This window comes from Budorcas taxicolor, chromosome 12 (assembly GCF_023091745.1).
Source record: "Budorcas taxicolor isolate Tak-1 chromosome 12, Takin1.1, whole genome shotgun sequence".
Classification (NCBI taxonomy): Eukaryota; Metazoa; Chordata; class Mammalia; order Artiodactyla; family Bovidae; genus Budorcas; species Budorcas taxicolor.
In genome coordinates, this window is record NC_068921.1 from 73,423,929 (window position 1) to 73,445,156 (window position 21,228).

Sequence of the window (21,228 nt, forward strand, 5' to 3'; positions counted from 1 at the left end):
CCCTGCTGCTGAAAAAGCAAAAGTATATTCTTTGACTACAGTATAATTAAGTTAGAAATCAATCACCAAAAGAAAACTAGAACATCAGTGAGATTTATGAGATTTGGTTTATAGCCCAACATCTACAAATGTTTTTTAAATGTTACATTTGTGCTTTGCAAGAACATATACTATGCAATGTGCATTCTTCTATCAATATTCATTAGGTAAAGTTTGGGGATTTTATTATTCAAATCATCTGTACATCCCTACTGATTTTCTGTTTACTTGTTTTACTTATTACTGAGATAGATATGTAAAAAACTAGTAGAATTGGAGGCTGGCAGATCAAGATCAGTGTGCCAGCATGGTCAGGTGCTGGTGAGGACCCTGTTCTGGGTTGCATTTTCTAATTTCTCCTTGGATCCTTACATGACAGAAAGAGAGTAGACTAGCCCTAGGACCTCTTCTTGTAAGAGCATTAATCCCATTTATGAGGACTCCACCGTTATGACCTAACTACCTCCTAAAGGTCCAATCTCCAAATTTCAGCACATTGAGGATTAGATTTGAACATAAAAATTTTGAAAGAAAAGAAAAAAGTGTTAGTCCCTCAGTAGTGTGCGACTCTGTGTGATCCCATGGACTGCAGCCTGCCAGGCTCCTTTGCCCATGGAATCCTCTAGGCAAGAATGCTGGAGTGGTTTGCCATTTCCTTCTCCAGGGGATCTTCCCCACCCAGGGATCAAACCTGAGTCTCCTGCATTGGAAGAAGATTCTTTACCATCTGAGCCACCAGGGAAGCCCTATAAATTTTGGCGGGGACACAAATGTTCAGCACATATAGGCTACTAGATATGTACATGTATATCTAACAGCAAGGACTAGAAGAGAATATACAAGTCATGAATCACAGAGGACATGTAGGGCTGTCTTTTCTGGGGCAAGGTCACCTATCTTACATGGAGAAAGAATCTGAATTCCTGACTTAGCACCATGTTCTAACCAAGTAAAGGAACTGAAAACATTAACATGAAGGAAAATAAAGACTTAATGAACATTTTTCATACTGCTTTCTCAAAATTACAGCACATTAATTTTTGTAGAAAGTATCCAAATACTCACCATGTGATTTAATGCATTAAAAAGCAGTTTTCTCCCAGATGGTTTGTCAAAATCAGCAACAATCCAGAAAGTAACTGAAGAAATTACATAATCATCTGAAAGTTTCAAACAGTATAAACTAATTCTTAAAATCAAAGCAAAGACAGGAACATTTCCAGTTAACAAAATACATAAAAATAATAATTTTTAAAATGGTGGGCAGAAATAAATGCAAAAGAAACAAAAGAGACCATAGCAAAAATCAACAAAGCCAAAAGCTGGTTCTTTGAAAGGATAAATAAAATTGACAAACCATTAGCCAGACTCATCAAGAAGCAAAGAGAGAAAAATCAAATCAATAAAATTAGAAATGAAAATGGAGAGATCACAACAGACAACACAGAAATACAAAGGATCATAAGAGACTACTATCAGCAGTTATATGCCAATAAAATGGACAACGTGGAAGAAATGGACAAATTCTTAGAAAAGTACAACTTTCCAAAACTGAACCAGGAAGAAATAGAAAATCTTAACAGACCCATCACAAGCACGGAAATTGAAACTGTAATCAGAAATCTTCCAGCAAACAAAAGCCCAGGTCCAGACGGCTTCACAGCTGAATTCTACCAAAAATTTCGAGAAGAGCTAACACCTATCCTACTCAAACTCATCCAGAAAATTGCAGAGGAAGGTAAACTTCCAAACTCATTCTATGAGGCCACCATCATCCTAATACCAAAACCTGACAAAGATGTCACAAAAAAAGAAAACTACAGGCCAATATCACTGATGAACATAGATGCAAAAATCCTCAACAAAATTCTAGCAATCAGAATCCAACAACACATTAAAAAGATCATACACCATGACCAAGTGGGCTTTATCCCAGGGATGCAAGGATTCTTCAATATCTGCAAATCAATCAATGTAATTCACCACATTAACAAATTGAAAAATAAAAACCATATGATTATCTCAATAGATGCAGAGAAGGCCTTTGACAAAATTCAACATCCATTTATGATAAAAACTCTCCAGAAAGCAGGAATAGAAGGAACATACCTCAACATAATAAAAGCTATATATGACAAACCCACAGCAAACATTATCCTCAATGGTGAAAAACTGAAAGCATTTCCCCTACAGTCAGGAACAAGACAAGGGTGCCCACTTTCACCGCTACTATTCAACATAGTTCTGGAAGTTTTGGCCACAGCAATCAGAGCAGAAAAAGAAATAAAAGGAATCCAAATTGGAAAAGAAGAAGTAAAACTTTCACTGTTTGCAGATGACATGATCCTCTACATGGAAAACCCTAAAGACTCCACCAGAAAATTACTAGAGCTAATCAATGAATATAGTCAAGTTGCAGGATATAAAATCAACACACAGAAATCCCTTGCATTCCTATACACTAATAATGAGAAAGTAGAAAAAGAAATTAAGGAAACAATTCCATTCACCATTGCAACGAAAAGAATAAAATACTTAGGAATATATCTACCTAAAGAAACTAAAGACCTATATATAGAAAACTATAAAACACTGATGAAAGAAATCAAAGAGGACACTAATAGATGGAGAAATATACCATGTTCATGGATCGGAAGAATCAATATAGTGAAAATGAGTATACTACCCAAAGCAATTTACAAATTCAATGCAATCCCTATCAAGCTACCAGCCATATTTTTCACAGAACTAGAACAAATCATTTCAAGATTTGTATGGAAATACAAAAAACCTCGAATAGCCAAAGCAATCTTGAGAAAGAAGAATGGAACTGGAGGAATCAACTTGCCTGACTTCAGGCTCTACTACAAAGCCACAGTCATCAAGACAATATGGTACTGGCACAAAGACAGACATATAGATCAATGGAACAAAATAGAAAGCCCAGAGATAAATCCACACACATATGGACACCTTATCTTTGGCAAAGGAGGCAAGAATATACAATGGAGTAAAGACAATCTCTTTAACAAGTGGTGCTGGGAAAACTGGTCAACCACTTGTAAAAGAATGAAACTAGATCACTTTCTAACACCACACACAAAAATAAACTCAAAATGGATTAAAGATCTAAATGTAAGACCAGAAACTATAAAACTCCTAGAGGAGAATATAGGCAAAACACTCTCCGACATAAATCACAGCACGATCCTCTATGATCCACCTCCCAGAATACTGGAAATAAAAGCAAAAATAAACAAATGGGATCTAATTAAAATTAAAAGCTTCTGCACAACAAAGGAAAATATAAGCAAGGTGAAAAGACAGCCTTCTGAATGGGAGAAAATAATAGCAAATGAAGCAACTGACAAACAACTAATCTCAAAAATATACAAGCAACTTATGCAGCTCAATTCCAGAAAAATAAATGACCCAATCAAAAAATGGGCCAAAGAACTAAATAGACATTTCTCCAAAGAAGACATACGGATGGCTAACAAACACATGAAAAGATGCTCAACATCACTCATTATCAGAGAAATGCAAATCAAAACCACAATGAGGTACCACTTCACACCAGTCAGAAAGTCAGCGATCCAAAAATCTGCAAGCAATAAATGCTGGAGAGGGTGTGGAGAAAAGGGAACCCTTCTACACTGTTGGTGGGAATGCAAACTAGTACAGCCACTTTGGAGAACAGTGTGGAGATTCCTTAAAAAATTGCAAATAGAACTGCCTTATGACCCAGCAATCCCACTGCTGGGCATACACACCGAGGAAACCAGAATTGAAAGAGACACATGTACCCCAATGTTCATCGCAGCACTGTTTATAATAGCCAGGACATGGAAACAACCTAGATGTCCATCAGCAGATGAATGGATAAGAAAGCAGTGGTACATATACACAATGGAGTATTACTCAGCCGTTAAAAAGAATACATTTCAATCAGTTCTGATGAGATGGATGAAACTAGAGCTGATTATACAGAGTGAAGTAAGCCAGAAAGAAAAACACCAATACAGTATACTAACACATATATATGGAATTTAGAAAGATGGCAATGACGACCCTGTATGCAAGACAGCAAAAAAGACACAGATGTGTATAATGGACTTTTGGACTCAGAGGGAGAGGGAGAGGGTGGGATGATTTGGGAGAATGGCATTGTAACATGTATACTATTATGTAAGAATCGAATCGCCAGTCTATGTCCGACGCAGGATACAGCATGCTTGGAGCTGGTGCACGGTGATGACCCAGAGAGATGTTATGGGGAGGGAGGTGGGAGGGGGGTTCATGTTTGGGAACGCATGTACACCCGTGGTGGATTCATGTCAATGTATGGCAAAACCAATACAGTATTGTAAAATAAAATAAAGTAAAAATAAAAAATTAAAAAAAAATAAAATGAATCATTTTGAAAATAAGCAAATACTGGTAAAAATTAAACACACAGAGAGTGAAATACATAGAAGATGTTAAGAGTAACTCATTTATAAACTTTGTATAAATTCAGATACCAAAAAGAAAGAATAGTCCCCAAGAAACACATCTATGGGATACTTTTGCCAGTAGAGAAAATTTTATTATGCTTATCAAGGTTCCACTGTTGGCATGCAAAATTGTCTTCCAGCTACATATGTAAAAACAATGATATTTATACCTTACATAATGTAAAACCACACACAATAAATTAGCAGCAGATACTGGAAACAGCAATATTTCATGTATTTCAAAAATTCTGGCTATTGTTAATTTAGTCTGATTTATATCATCTTGTGTGAAAAACATCAATATATTTTTTTTCCAGAAACATCTGAAAATCTGGAAGCCACAAGATGAAACAATTTTTAATTCTGCAGTCACAGTTAAATGGGTTTCATTTCATCCAACCTCAGCATATAACATCTGAAATAATACTTGTCTGGCTATCATTAAACCTATACAAAAATTAGTCCCTTAGATCATATGACCCACTTAAAATAACTGTAAAAAGTCTGCTACACCAAAAACTTACACCTGAACAGATGAGAAGCTACAGTTATCATCACTCTTGTTGTTCAATCACTAAGTCGTGTCTGACTCTTTTTAATCCCATGGACTGCAGCACACCAGGCTTCCCTGTCCTGCACCATCTCCTGGAGTTTACTCAAATTCATATCCACTGAGTAGGTGATGCTATTGTACCATACCCAGTAATATATAATTATGCAAAAACTGGCTTTGGTTAATGAAAAAAATATGTAACAAAATGAAGGACAACACTGATTCTCTTTACAATCCTTCAGAAGCAATTTAATAGTAATGCAATGGTGGCACGTTCTTTTCAAAGAAAGGTAAAGAATTCTCATGCCTTCTTAAATGTCAGCACTTTTACAATTACAAATAGTAAACTGAGAAATACTTCAAAGATTCTAAGCAAGTTTATCCCAATTTTATATTTCTTTCAGTTCAGGTCAGTTTAGTCGCTCAGTTGTGTCCGACTCTTTGCAACCCCATGATTGCAGCATGCCAGGCCTCCCAGTCCGTCACCAACTCCCGGGTAAACACAACTCATATCCATCGAGTCGGTGATGCCATCCAGCCATCTCATCCTCTGTTCTCCCCTTCTCCTCCTGCCCTCAATCCCTCCCAGCATCAGGGTCTTTTCAAATGAGTCAACTCTTTGCATGAGGTGGCCAAAGTATTGGAGTTTCAGCTTTAGCATGAGTCCTTCCAATGAACACCCAGGACTAATCTCCTTCAGGATGGACTGGTTGGATCTCCTTGCAGTCCAAGGGACTCTCAAGAGTCTTCTCCAACACCACAGTTCAAAAGCATAATTCTTCAGTGCTCAGCTTTCGTCACAGTCCAACTCTCACACCCATACATGACCACTGGAAAAACCATAGCCTTGACTAGACAGACCTTTGTTGGCAAAGCAATGTCTCTGCTTTTGAATATGCTATCTAGGTTGGTCATAACTTTCCTTCCAAGGAGTAAGCGTCTTTTAATTTCATGGCTGCAATCACCATCCATGGTGATTTTGGAGCCCCAAAACATAATATCAGCCACTGTTTCCACTGTTTCCCCATCTATTTGCATGAAGTGATGGGACCAGGTGATGGGATCCCAAGTGATGGGATCTTCGTTTTCTGAATGTTAAGCTTTAAGCCAACTTTTTCACTCTCCTCTTTCACTTTCAACAAGGGGCTTTTTAGTTCCTCTTCACTTTCTGCCATAAGGGTGGTATCATCTGCATATCTGAGGTTATTGATATTTCTCCCGGCAATCTTGATTCCAGCTTGTGTTTCTTCCAGTCCATCGTTTCTCATGATGTACTCTGCATATAAGTTAAATGAGCATGGTGACAATATATAGTCTTGACGTACACCTTTTCCTATTTGGAACTGCCGGGAGCCAGCACGGGAGATCCCATCCATGACAAGGTCACGCGGAGAGGCCTGATGGGCAAGGCGAGTCAGGTCTCAAGGGGTCCTCTGTCTGAGCATCTACCCCAAAACCAAAATCTGTCTGTTTACTGTCTGCTATACTATACTCTTCTGACATTACCACCTTTTCTCTGGAAAGAGTTAATTCAGAGCTCCAGTTAACAGTCTCATCCATATAAAAAGAATGTCTCAGTTTAAACCCCTTTGATGGCTTTCTAACTTATCTGACCCATCTGCCCGGACTTTACAACTTGTAGATTGTTTACAGCCCCCAACCGTGAGAGGCACGAAGCTTAAAGCATCTTAAAGATATAGAGCCTTTTAGAGCTAAGAATTAGTTTGGTGAAGGGTTCCATTGCTGAGTTAATGTTTGCCACCAGGCCTCCATATCCTTTATCTTTTAGACACCTTGGAGGATATTAATCAATGTAATCGGGATGCAGAAATAAGAATATAGTAGTTTTGATGTTAACAATACTAAACTTTTGAGTTAATTAATTTTCTCTTTGTTATAAATCACTCTACTCCACTTTCTTGTTATAAATTGTTGTATCCTTGCTATGTAAAAATGTAACTTTATTTAGTGCTTTCTGAGAGTGACACCAGACTTTGGGAAGAACAACACTATTACCCTTATCAGAAAAGGGCTGTAAAATGTTAACTGGCCTTCTGGCCAAAAGATGAGGTAAATCACCTAAGACTTATGTATACAACTAGGTATGCAGAGAGAAAGCCTGGTCTCGATAAGAGTCAGTGCTGTTGACACTACATAATTTTGTATTATCCATTGATCTCTACATACAACCAAAAAGTATGAAAAGCTTTCCAAACAATAAAGATAGACCAGTTTCTCTGACCAGCTCCTTGAACTGGTTTCTTGGAAATCTGGCTTCCCCCATGTCGAGTCTCTCTCTCTCTCTCTCTTTCTACCTCTCCCTCCCTCTACTTTAAAGGCTAAATTCCCATCTGGGGCATAGAGGCTCTCTAAGTCTACTTACTTGCCCTGACTTTTAAGATCCACACGGAAGGGAGCCTAAGGTGGGGTACCCTCCGCTATTCAAGTGGGCGCCGGTGGCCTAATGTAGACAGTACAAGTTCCTTGTCTTGGAACTTTATTAGTTCTCCACGTAAACCAAGCTATTCAGCATCTTTTCTCCACTAAGTTTCCCACTACACTATTCCTTCCTAATCTCTCTTTTATATTTCTAAATAAGTACGTTTTTCCTCACCTACTCCATCTCCCCTTCAAATTACCCTAGATCCACTGGGGCAAGACCCCGTAAGTCTGTTGTTCCATGTCCAGTTCTAACTGTTGCTTCCTGACCTGCATACAGGTTTCTCAAGAGGCAGGTCAGGTGGTCTGGTATTCCCATCTCTTTCAGAATTTTCCACAGTTTATTGTGATCCACACAGGCAAAGGCTTTGGCATAGTCAATAAAGCAGAAATAGATGTTTTTCTAGAACTCTCCTGCCCTTTTGATGATCCAGTGGATGTTGGCAATTTGATCTCTGGTTCCTCTGCTTCTTCTAAACCAGCTTGAACATCTGGAAGTTCACGGTTCATGTATTGCTGAAGCCCGGCTTGCAGAATTTTGAGCATCACTTTACTAACATGTGAGATGAGTGCAATTGTGTGGTAGTTTGAGCATTGTTTTGCATTGCCTTTCTTTGGGATTGGAATGAAAACTGACCTTTTCCAGTCCTGTGGCCACTGGTGAGTTTTCCAGATCTGCTGGCATATTGAGTGCAGCACTTTCACAGCATCATCTTTCAGGATTTGAAATAGCTCAACTGGAATTCCATCACCTCCACTAGCTTTGTTCGTAGTGATGCTTTCTAAGGCCCACATGACTTCCCATTCCAGGAGGCCTGGCTCTAGGTGAGTGATCACACCATCATGATTATCTGGGTCATGAAGATCTTTTTTGTACAGCTCTTCCGTGTATTCTTGCCACCTCTTCTTAATATCTTCTGCTTCTGTTAGGTCCCTACCATTTCGGTCCTTTATCGGGCCCATCTTTGCATGAAATGTTCCCTAGGTATCTCTAATTTTCTTGAAGAGATCTCTAGTCTTTCCCACTCTACTGTTTTCCTCTATTTCTTTGCATTGAACGCTGAGGAAGGCTTTCTTATCTCTCCTTCCTATTCTTTGGAACTCTGCATTCAGATGCTTTTATCTTTCTTTTTCTCCTTTGCTTTTTGCTTCTCTTCTTTTCACAGCTATTTGTAAGGCCTCCTCAGATAGCCATTTTGCTTTTTTGCATCTCTTTTTCTTGGGGATGGTCTTGATCCCATACAAATAAAGAAATAAGGTGTTTCTTAATTATTCTTTTAAATTGCAAGAGATTTAATCTAAGGGCATTAATTATAGGCTAACTTACTCTATTCTGACACCCCAAAGCAAGTTTTGAAATACAGTACAGAACCTGATAAATATATTTCTTCTATTTTTTCATTCCCTGTTTCTCTGTCTACTTTTCCCTTCACTTGACACATTCAGGACCTTAGCCTGACATACAATGGAACTGAATTATATTTTATTATTTGTTGAATTTCTTGTAGACAGACCAGTTTATGAACATAAAATCACAGACCTGTTAGAAAGTAATTCAAAGGTGATCTGGTCCTAATTTGCATTCACCCCATAGTATTCCCAAAAACTAGCTGTCTGGTTAAATCTCTCTCATATATAAAAATTACCCCTTATTTCACAGTAATTTCATCTTTAGATCACTCATTGTCAGAAAGTTGCCACTTTATATAACAACATAAAAATCAGCTTTCTTTTATGTTTCATGCATGGGTTCTCTGTGTTTTCTCCAGAACAATGTAGGTCAAACAAAACAAAGTGAAACTCAAACCAACCAAACTGCATTATCTGAAAAGTTCATAGTATCTCAGAAGTCTGTGGTCATACTATAGTTTTCCTATCTAGGCTAAATCCTTATTTCCAGAGATGTTTCTGTCTTGGTCTCCCTTCCTCTGGATATGACCTCTATCCTAAGCAAAACATTCAGACACTATTTAACCAGAATGCAGAACTATTCTCTCACCTGGGGATTATACTTTTACTCATGCCTTATAAGATTATCAGGTTACTTAATCTTTAAAGTGTTTTACCACCTTCCTACAAAGGAGAATAACTGAATAGCTTGCTTTAAAAAAAAGGCAAAGAAATAAGATTAACCCCTCTGCATATATGTGAAGCTACGATAGGCAGCATCATTTTTCTCAGCAAAATCCTTTTATCCTAACAATTTACAAATTCTCAAATTGAAAACCAGGCCTCTAGTCAAATATCAACATACAAAAATGCGTTATGGAAACATTTAATAAAATTATTAACTTTTACCATTTAGGAATAAATTCAGGAAAATGAAATATGCTTATTACCTCCTTCAGTTACATAGTGCATGTTCTCTGCAATTACAGCACTCTTATCTTGTGTATCCAAGAAGGAGAAAGTAGAGAAATCTTCAACATCAGCAGTTACTAAAAATTTTAATATTAAATGTTAAATAATGAACTAATAAAACATTCACAACTCAATAAACATTTGTAGAAAAGTACAGGGAAGGATTATTTTACCTGATGTAGATATCAAATTAAGGTACTGCCATTTATTGTTCAAAATCAAAGGATTTATTCGGGGCACAACATTATTTTTACCCATCAGGAAGTCAACTGCATTTATTCGATCATTTAAGGCACCCTAAAATAACAAAATACTATTTAGGTAATATAGGCAATTTATATGCATATGTTTTAATATGATGCAGGGAATACATTTAAAGATTGCTTAATCTAAAATAAGTTAATTTAAGATTCTTATAAAACTGGAGTTTATTTCCAATTAAGCAATTTTTAGATGTAATTATGCACAGATAAATTTAATTACTACTTTAAAAAGCACTACTAAATGATTAGAATGGAAACTTTTATGCAATTAACTTTAGCTATTAAGATAGTTCTAATGTAATACAGAAATAATTTATAAATACCACTCATCATACATTTTCTCATACATGCTTACCTACCATAAAAACTTCCTTTTGTAAATATGCAGTTGTATCCATCATTCTGTGAAGAACAGCCATTTCTAGTTCCTTAAAATTCAGCTCTTCACGGTGAAAGGATTCACCATTATAAAGAGCTTGAGGCAAAGGACCCAAGCCAGTCATCTTATAAAAGTTTGTTCCTGCCTATTCAATTAAAAAAAATACCAGAGAATTAAGCAGAATATGTCTGTTTGAAAAAGAAATACATAAACAAAGGGACTGCCACATTTTTGTATGTCATAGAAAAATGTTAGTTTTGCTAATTTTATCTGTTCTTTACAACACTACTTAAAGGAAGGTAATTTACCTACAGAGAGCAAGTCAGAAAACTTTTTTTAAAAGAGCCAGACACATATTTTAGGTTTTGAGCCATCTGGTCTCTGACACAACTACTCAATCATGATGTTACAGTGCAAAAGCAGTGACACACAACACATGAACAAATGAACTTGGCAGTCTCCAACAACCTGTGTTTATAAAAACAGGTGGAAAAATAGGTGGTAGAAAGGCTGGATTTGGCTCAGGGGCTGTAGTTTGCTGGCCTTTGATAGAGGGTATGACTTCACTTTAAAAAATACATCTACCTGCATAAGAGGTTAATTTATCTCTATGTTCATTTGTTTAGTAAACATTCATTGAATTCATGTGTTTGGCTAGACTGTGAGTACAAAGCTAAAATATCTGCCTTCAAGGGGCTCACATATATACAAGCAAAACTGAGGCCATATACCAGGTTTTATGGGAGCCCAGAAAAGAAGTGACAAAGTTTGAGTGTGGAGAGAAGGGATCATAGAAACCCTCTTCAGGGAATAAGAGCAAAATCTTAAAGGACAAGTAAAAATTTGCTTGTCCTTTAAAAGTGGAGAAAGACATTCCAAGCAAAAACAGACAGCACTGCAAGGAACAGAAGGGAAAAGAGAGTATGGTATATTCAGGTAATGGCAAACAGTTTTTTGTGTTTACAGTGGGAGGAGTTATTAATATGTACAGAGAAGATATTTGGCCATAGGGGTGGAGGGGCTAGATCATGAAGGTCTTCAGCATCTGGATTTTATCTTGTATGATACAGTATCACTAATAATTAATTCATCACTACTCAACACTATGTATCATTAAAATTGTCATGATAGCCAACATATTAATAATTACTCTCTGAAGCTAAGTACTATTTTATATGCACTTTATAGATGATAAAACATACAGAGAGTCACTTACAATGTCATATAACTACTACATTTTGGAAACAGAATTTGTACTTATAAGTGTGTGACAAATAGTCTGAATTTGTAACCACTGAACTATATTATCTCTGAGCTATATTACATATATATATATATATAACTGTATATATATGCCAGGAGAAGTATCAGTAACCTCAGATATGCAGACACTACACTTATGGCAGAAAGCAAAGAAGAAGTAAAGAGCCTCTTGATGAAAGTGAAAGAAGAGAGTGAAAAAGTTGGCTTAAAGCTCAACAATAAGATCATGGAATCTGGTCCCATCACTTCATGGCAAATCGATGGGGAAACAGTGACAGATTTTATTTTGGGGGGCTCCAAAATCACTGCATATGGTGACCGCAGCCATGAAATTAAAAGATGCTTGCTCCTTGGAAGAAAAGTTATGACCAATCTAGACAGCATATTAAAAAGCAGAGACATTACTTTGCCAACAAAGGACCATCTCGTCAAGGCTACAGTTTTTTCCAGTAGTCATGTATGTGAGAGTTGGACTGTGACGAAAGCTGAGCACTGAAGAATTGATGCTTTTGAACTGTGGTGTTGGAGAAGACTCTTGAGAGTCCCTTGGACTACAAGGAGATCCAACCAGTCCATCCTGGAAGGACCAGTTCATTGGAAGGACTGATGGTGAAGCTGAAACTCCAATACTTTGGCCACCTGATATGAAGAGCTGACTCATGGGAAAAGACCTTGATGCTGGGAGGGATTGAGGGCAGGAGGAGAAGGGGACAACAGAGGATGAGATGGCTGGATGGCATCATCAACTCAATGGACATAGGTTTGGGTCAACTCTGGGAGTTGGTGATGGACAGGGATGTATGGCGTGCTGCGGTTCATGGGGTCGCAATGAGTCAGACATGACTGAGCGACTGAACTGAAGGGAATACATATATTAACAATTATATCTTCTTCTTGGACTGATCCATTGATCATTGTATGATATCCTCCTTTGTCTCTTATTTCAGCCTTTGTTTTAAACTCTATTTCATCTGATGTAACTGGTTTTCTTCTCATCTTCCAGGATTTCTTCTCATCTCCATTGCATGGAATATCTATTTAATTCCTTCACTTTCAGTCTGTGTGTATCTTCAGATCTGAAGTTAAGTCTCTTGGAGGCAGCTTATACACAAGTCTTGCTTGTATATCCATCTGGTTACTGTCCTTTGATTGAAGCATTTAGTCCATTTACATTATAGTAATTATTGGTAGGTATGTACATATTGCCACTTTGTTAATTGTTTTAGTGATTTTCTACACTATTAGTTCTGAGAAGTAACTTTTTTGATGTCAACAGTGGTAACTTAAACACTGTATAAAATGTGTCATTCAAAGGTATAAATTTCCCTTTTTTTAACATTTAAAATCTAAATCTGACTGTAGAGTTAGTTATAGTAAAATCATTTATTCATGAGATAATAAGTTTCTTCACCATATTTTTAAAGATTTGCATTCCAACTTACCTTTCTTTCACCATCATATTTAGAATCAATTCCCAAAATATCCCAAATATTAGCATGAGGAAACTTATTTTGGAGAACACGCTTCACATTGTTCACAGTGAGTATTTTGTGATTCTCCACTTTTTGGTACATCTGTGAAAATAAAGATATTATGATTTTCATCTTACAGTAATTAGTTTTATTTCTTTTCCTTAGCATGAATATTTACAAAGAACTTATTTTATATTTTCTAAGTTCTAAGCATATTACATACATACATTTATATACACACTTACCCCCACATACAGAGATAAGCAAACTATTTTAACAATAAAATCTATTCTCTTCTAATAAAAATGGTACATTCTATAGCTTTCAAAATACCATATCAAGTTTCTATGTTAGTCTATTTTGATCAAGCCAGACCCTATAATTCTTAATAAAACAATGGTTACATTTTAAAAGATATATATATATATATATATATATATACACACACACACACACACACACATACACAAATAGTTTAAATGACTTATTTCAGAAATGCTTATTTTCATTTCCAATTGCTCTTTGGTAAATATCTTAACTAGCTTTTTTTCTATACATCCATTCTTTCTCCAGTCTCAAATACTTTAATCATACTGGCATAAAGTAAGCTGTTACCCCTTTATTTTTTTCCCCATTTCCCCTTCACTATACATCTTCTACCATGACCCTGTTATGGCACTGTTCCACATGGGGAAAACAGACAGCTCTGCCTCAAGAAAGATGGTACTTCTGAGCAGATGATTTACTGAAACATTAACATGAACTTGAGCCAAGACATTCTGGGGAAAGAGCCTACCAAGCAGAGGGGAAAAACTAGTGAGTACAAACATCATTAGGTAGTATTTTGACATATCAAATAAGAATACTATTTTTAGTCCCAATTCACTTGAAGTATTATTGCCAGAGACAATCCTCATATTATGACTGACAGAATCTTCATATTATTCTGCAGAATAAGGAACTAACATTCTGTAATTTCCTTTCATCACTATAAACTGTGTAACCTATCCCTTTAAGAGGTGACAGACCTAAAAGTAGCTCTCAGATTCTATGAGTCTCTCAGTGTATGAGGAAGTTTTCTCCTTATATTGAAGTAGAACATACTATGATCTTAATAACTCAAAAAAAGGGGAAAAGTACAGCCTTCTTTAAAACATAAACAGTGATTAGAAAATAAGATTCTGAATAAAGCAAAAGTTATATGTGAAAAGTCTTTTGAGGTCAATCATTTTACTAATTTGTTACTTTAAAAATATTAGGTATTCCTAAGGTATATAAGTTAACCAGAATATCTTACATAAGCTATTTTAGATATATAACAATTCAATCTTCTTATATATAATTTCAAAATTTTGTTTTTTTGAGGAATTTGCGATGCCATGCAATTTATTCACATTGTAGATAACATAGTTTATATGCAAATATTTATTAAAATTGCAATCCTTTTTTAAACCAACTCTGTTCCTATGGAAAGCAAAAGACTGTGTGCAATCTAAATATATTAATACATTATGAGAATTTGAGACCTGAAATAAAAATATAAATCCTTTCATTTTTATTAACATGTGTATGTAACATCTTATAAGCACAAAAGAGAGATTTTCAATCTTGTGAAATTTATAATCTAGTTAGGAAGGCAAACTTGCAGATATGTAAGTACTGTCACCCAAATATTACAGACTTACACCTTTGAACATCATACATAAATTTCAAATTTTTGTGATTCAATCTCCAATTTCTTGGCTTCAGAATGTCTAAATTTTTTCCCCAAACTTTAAACTTTCTATTTTGTATTGGTGTATTTGCTTCCCTGGTGGCTCAGATGATAAAAGAATCTGCCTGCAATGCAGGAGACCCAGGTTTAATCCCAGGGTTGGGAGGATGCCCTGGAGAAAGACATGGCAACCCAGTCCAGTATTCTTGCCTTGAAAATCCCAAGGACGGAGAAGCCTGGGAAGCTATGGTTCATAGGGTTGCAAAGAGTTGGACATGATAGAAGTGACTTAGGACACATTCATAGTCTATTAACAATGTTGTGGTAGCTTCAGGTGAATAGCAAAGGGACTCAGCCATATACAATTTTAAGAACTGTTATGTAACTTGGTAAGCAAAAAAAGTATGGGACATTATGAACTATAACTAACAAAATGAACCATCTCCACGAACAAACCAGGTAACACTGAAAATGAACATCACTGTGGATTATAATATCAGTTCAGTTCAGCCGCTCAGTCGTGTCTGACTCTTTGCGACCCCATGAATCGCAGCACGCAAGGCCTCCCTGTCTATCACCAACTCCCGGAGTTTACTCAAACTCAGGACCATTGAATCGGTGATGCCATCCAGCCATCTCATCCTCTGTTATCCCCTTCTTCTGCCTCCAATCCCTCCCAGCATCAGAGTCTTTTCCAATGAGTCAACTCTTTGTGTGAGGTGGCCAAAGTACTAGAGTTTCAGCTTTAGCATCATTCCTTCCAAAGAACACCCAGGACTGATCTCCTTTGGAATGGACTGGTTGGATCTCCTTGAAGTCCAAGGAATTCTCAAGAGTCTTCAACACCACAGTTCAAAAGCATCAATTCTTCTGTGCTCAGCTTTCTTCACAGTCCAACTCTCTCATCCATACATGACTACTGGAAAAACCATAGCCTTGACTAGACAGACCTTTGTTGGCAAAGTAATGTCTCTGCTTTTGACTATGCTATCTAGGTTGGTCATCACTTCTTCCAAGGAGTAAGCATCTTTTAATTTCATGGCTACAGTCACCATCTGCAGTGATTTTGGAGCCCCCGAAAATAAATTCTGACACTGTTTCCACTGTTTCCCCATCTATTTCCCATGAAATGATGGGACCAGATGCCATGATCTTAGTTTTCTGAATGTTGAGCTTTAAGCCAATTTTTTCACTCTCCTCTTTCAAGAGGCTTTTTAGCTCCTCTTCACTTTCTGCCATAAGGGTGGTGTCATCTGCATATCTGAGGTTATTGATATCTCTCCCGGCAATCTATCGGTGAAGCACAATTTTCCTCCCAATGTCATCTCCCTCTGTTCCTCAGAAGCAAGCATCATCTTGTTTCTCTTTTACCATTTCCTTACCTTTTAAGTACTAGAGTTTTATCTGCATGTATTTCCAGGCACTATGATATTTAGTTTTGTTTGCTTTTTGAGCTTTAAACAGTACATGGTAATATGTTGGCCTTCTATACTTTCATTATGCCTCTAATACATCCATAATTTTAGCATATCATGATCCATCATGTGAAATGATTAAGTTTTACTGATTAATATGGATTTTATATATATATATATATATATATATATATATAGTATACCAATATACCATATATATGTAGTTTCCGGTTTGTTGCTGTTGTGCATGATTCTGCTAATAGTCTCCTACAGCAACGATTTGTCTCAAAGTATGTGTGTGTGCATGTGTGGAGGGAATATGCAAATTTAACTTCAAATTTTGAAGAACTACAATTGTTTCTCAAAGTGGTTATACCAATTCATATTCTTAGAGGCAGTGTAACAGTGTAAAGGAATTTCCATTGTTCTCCATTCTCATTAATGTATGATACTGTCAGCTTTCTTAATTAGTGCCAAATTATAGGAGATAAGATATATCTCAGGGTAAGCTTTATTTGCATTTTTATGATTTCTGAGATACTCAGTTACCATTAATTGTAATAAACATTTACTTACTTTAATAATTTCAATACATTTTGGCTTAACATTAGTGTATCCTCTAATATTTTGAAAAATCTCTATGTATTATTTTCATTGGGTTTTTCAACTTGCAGGAAATCTAATACATATCATATACTGCAAATATTTCTCTTCCTTGGAACTTTTTTGCTTCACCTCTTTATGATATCTGCTGATGAACAATGCACTGGTTTTCATTTGTAAGTAGCTAAATCTATCAGTATTCTCCTTCAGACTCATAATTTTTAAAATATTATTGAGGAACCTTAACTCCTTTGGGGTCCTAATTTCTTTCTAACATCTTAATTCTTTGTTTTTCACACTAAGTTTTTAAACTACCTGATATTTATTTTTTACATAAGGTGTGAGATCCTATCTGTTTGTACCAGATTATCATTAACTGCCCAGCTACCAGCTGTTTAAGTCCATTCCAATATGATAGGAAGTTATAATAACGGTTGACAAGCCATAGAACAATAAATATAAAAATGAATAGAAGATTTTTAAAGCTATAATCTGACTCTCTTAACACCAACAATACAGTTCTTTAATGCATTTATATTTCCATTATGAGCCATAAGAGAGCCACCATTATAAAATAATCTTCTTACCTCGTATTACTTCCTTAATCATATTCTTACCAATTTCTTAGTTTCTTTGTCAGATTCAGTATCAGTCTTACCGTTTATCATTTTGATACCAATTTGCTGCCGTGAAGTTTTCCTCCTTTGAAAATCTCTAGGAAGTCTTATAAACTTTGCCACTTAGAGCATTTAAATTTGAAATAATCTTCTCCACTCATGATTTTATTCAAAACCCAGCTCAAGAATTCTCTAATTATTTTCTATAAATATGCTTCCTCTAAATTTATGTATACAATTTATGTTCCTTTATCAGTTGGGTAAACCTAAATAAATTCAGATTTTGGCAGAGCCTCTGTTGCCTTGTTTATAAAGTGGGGACAATATTGTGTACTTAAGCTGAGAGTTGCAAGAATCAATTTCATCATGTGCACTAATCTATCATGACAGTTTTTGTAAACTAAAATGTTAAAACTCCAACAGTAATAATGATAACAATGCAAAAACACTCTACATTCTGAAGAAATTATATGTAGTGCATTAACTCACATGTACTATGAACATAAATGCTTGTGATACACCATTCTCTTCTGCAATATAATTGAAAGCTCGCCAAAGGGCAACTCCAGCATCATTTGTTCCATCAACCTCATCATCTGTATTAACAATGAACACAAAACCAATTCTAGGAAAGAAGATGAATAAGAAATGTTACAACTCCCTCTTGAACCACAACAAACCATGGATTTTAAACATTATTAGACTCCAACATCTAGATGGAGGGAATGAGTTAACAGATGGGGTAAAGAAGAGTATTACTGTTTGAAAAGGTTTGATTTGTAATGACTATCTACCAAAATTCTCATCTCTGTAGGAGTCTTCCAAAATGTAAAACTCTCTGTAGTGACATTATCAAGTGGCTATTTTTTTTCCAGAAAAAAAAGGGGGGCAGGGAAGTGTACTCTTAACACAACCATAGGAAATGGATCCATCTTTAAGCATCCAAAGTGACAAGATCATTCTCTCAGGAAGGTAATACAGTAAACAAGATTAGCAAGCAGGTGTGATTAACTGAGTCTATCATAAGGGTGTATGATTCTTCACAACATACAGCACTGAGATAACTATCACCTTGAATTCCACATTAACACCCTGTGTAACACAATGTGAACATGACTGGATTTCCTTCAATTGACAGTTATAAATTGACAATTACCTAAGAGGAATTTTATGATGATAGAAAAGTTCAGCAACTTTTATAAAATCCACGGTATATTCTTGAGCAGGATCAATAAACAAAACCTAAAAAAAAGTAGACAGTCTATAATCACCATTTTAACACTTCAGAATTTTTATGAAATTGAAATTTAATATAATTTCTGTAACTGAAAGTATGAAATTCAAGGTACAATTTCTTAAAACTTTCTAGTAAAGAATTTTGAGGAATGTATATAAGTTTCACAGTTTATAAAGAATTTCTAAAAGCTACCCACCCAAATATAATAATACATGAAATTTAATCAGATTACTCATCTTCTTTTTGAAGCACAGCTCAAAGTAAATGTTTTTTGTTGTTTTTTTTTTTTACAGGAAGTGAAATACCTTATTCTAAGTATTCACTGGATTTTCTGTGATAAAGTTTTTAAAAAAGAAACAAATTGAATTTGACCAAAAAAATAATGGCTTAACATCTGCTGTAGGAACTAAGATATTCACTTCCTATGTGAAAAACTATAAAAGCCCTAGATGTTTTCTCCACAGTTTAAATTTCTATAAGGTTACTTAACACTGTAATAATGAACATTTATATGCACAGATTACAAAGTAGTATTTATGTATTTTTCCCTTAAATGTACTGAAATTTATTAATTCTTATAGAAGAAAAGTTTGATCAAATTCCTTTTAGAAAATTTAACAATAATCCATCAACTTAATATTGGTATTATAAAGGTACATGGGGATAAAACAATAAAAGGCAGGTTATGTGTCCCTGCTAGCTTGTGAAACCTAGTCAGCCATGCCACCTCAAGCTTATTACATTAGGCAAATACTTCCTTATTACTCAGATGCCTAACAGCAAGGTAGTACCAAAAAAACCAGTGATATCTTCATAAAAGATGCAGACAAAATTTCAAAATAGAAAACTCACCAAATTATGAAAATTACGCCTTATGAAAGGTATACTTCCAGGGAATATTGGTTTCAAAAGTTCCTGGTAACTTGAAGGCCATGTTAAATACATCTCATCAGTTTCTAAGTTATTAACCCACTAGAAAAGAATCCAGAAAGCTGTGAAAGCTATATTAATATTTAAATCATTTTCAAAGCCAAACCTGACTTTATCAAACAGTAAGTGAAATATACCTAAGATTTTCTACATTTCTGATTAAGTATAAGGAGCTAGATGAATATTCTGTAAGGAACAAACATTATGTGCAACAATTTTACATTCCCATATGGTAAAGCATCTGTCTACAATGTGGGAAACCCCGGTTCGATCCCTGGGTCGGGAAGATCCTCTGGAGAAGGAAATGGCAATCCACTCCAGTACTATTGCCTGGAAAATCCCATGGATAGAGGAGCTTGGTAGGCTACAGTCCATGGGGTCGCAAAGAGTTGAACACGACTGAGTGACTTCACTCACTATAGCCTTTTACGTTACATTCCCTTTGAAACAATTGACTATTTACTCATTTTTCATATTAAAAAATTAAACTGTATATTAAATAGTCTTCATAAACCATTTAAGGTATAAGAGGCAATGAGGTCATTCACCTCTCTAAAATTTAAAAGCTTGGACATAAGGAAAATAAAATGACTTAGAAAAATTAAATTTTTAAAACCAACACTTAGGACATCCAGTTCTAATCAAGGTGGAATAGCTTATGTTTAACTAGCCCTCTCTCCTGAAACAAGGACAACAGGAGGAGAAAACTACTGTTTAGAGGCTTGGAGGTACAGGTCAATCAACAATCAAGAACTAAGGAGTTACAACCCTTGAAAGCAGGAGGAACATGAGGCAAGCACCACATTCGCCTCAACTTTGTTCCCGGGGGCATTTTCACAACTGTAGTCTGAAGGAAGATAATTCAAACAGCAAATGACAGTCATATCTGGCTTTCCAATATGGAAAAGATATATGAGTATCTTATCCCCTTGGTGGTGAGTTAAATATATTTTTTTTATTTGAAGTGAGAAACCAGCATAATGCTTTATGCATCAGTCCCACTGAACTTGAATTAATGACTGGAGGTTGAGTAGCTTTTGATGTGGATCAAAATAGCTGAATGGGTTTATTTAAAATGCAGATTCTTTGGCACCACTTCATACCTACTAAATAATTCCCATTCAAAATAAGTGCCCTACATGATTCTTATGACAAATACTAAAGTTAGAAAGCTATAGAAATGACACAATTTATGGCCATGAGTGCTGGGTGAAGAAGGTGAGGTGATATCCGGATCCGTTTTGGAGAACTACTGAGACAACACGGGAAATCATGTTGACTAGGTCCACAGTCACTGACTGCTCTGTCTCTAGTCTCAGGTGAATATACACACAGAAGCAGCAACAGGAACTAGAAGGGCGCCTCACAAAGTCATGTGCAGAACTGGCACTGACAGTCCAAAGATCTACCTCCATCTGTTCTGCTGGTCATAACTCAGGCCTTGGCT

At 35.9% G+C, this 21,228-nt stretch overlaps 1 protein-coding gene across 1 annotated transcript in view; it reads right to left on the bottom strand.

The window, feature by feature from the left end:
- The window catches only part of LOC128057624 (UDP-glucose:glycoprotein glucosyltransferase 2-like), a 141,721-nt gene that overhangs the window by 64,254 nt on the left and 56,239 nt on the right, over positions 1–21,228 (bottom strand). Inside the window, exons 13-20 of the mRNA XM_052650081.1 lie at positions 19,704–19,823; positions 18,771–18,856; positions 18,104–18,239; positions 13,236–13,367; positions 10,511–10,675; positions 10,062–10,185; positions 9,867–9,965; positions 1,105–1,199 (exon numbers count right to left, since the gene is read on the bottom strand). Of these exons, the coding sequence (XP_052506041.1) occupies positions 1,105–1,199; positions 9,867–9,965; positions 10,062–10,185; positions 10,511–10,675; positions 13,236–13,367; positions 18,104–18,239; positions 18,771–18,856; positions 19,704–19,823 (957 nt within the window). The remainder of the gene's footprint in view (positions 1–1,104; positions 1,200–9,866; positions 9,966–10,061; positions 10,186–10,510; positions 10,676–13,235; positions 13,368–18,103; positions 18,240–18,770; positions 18,857–19,703; positions 19,824–21,228) is intronic.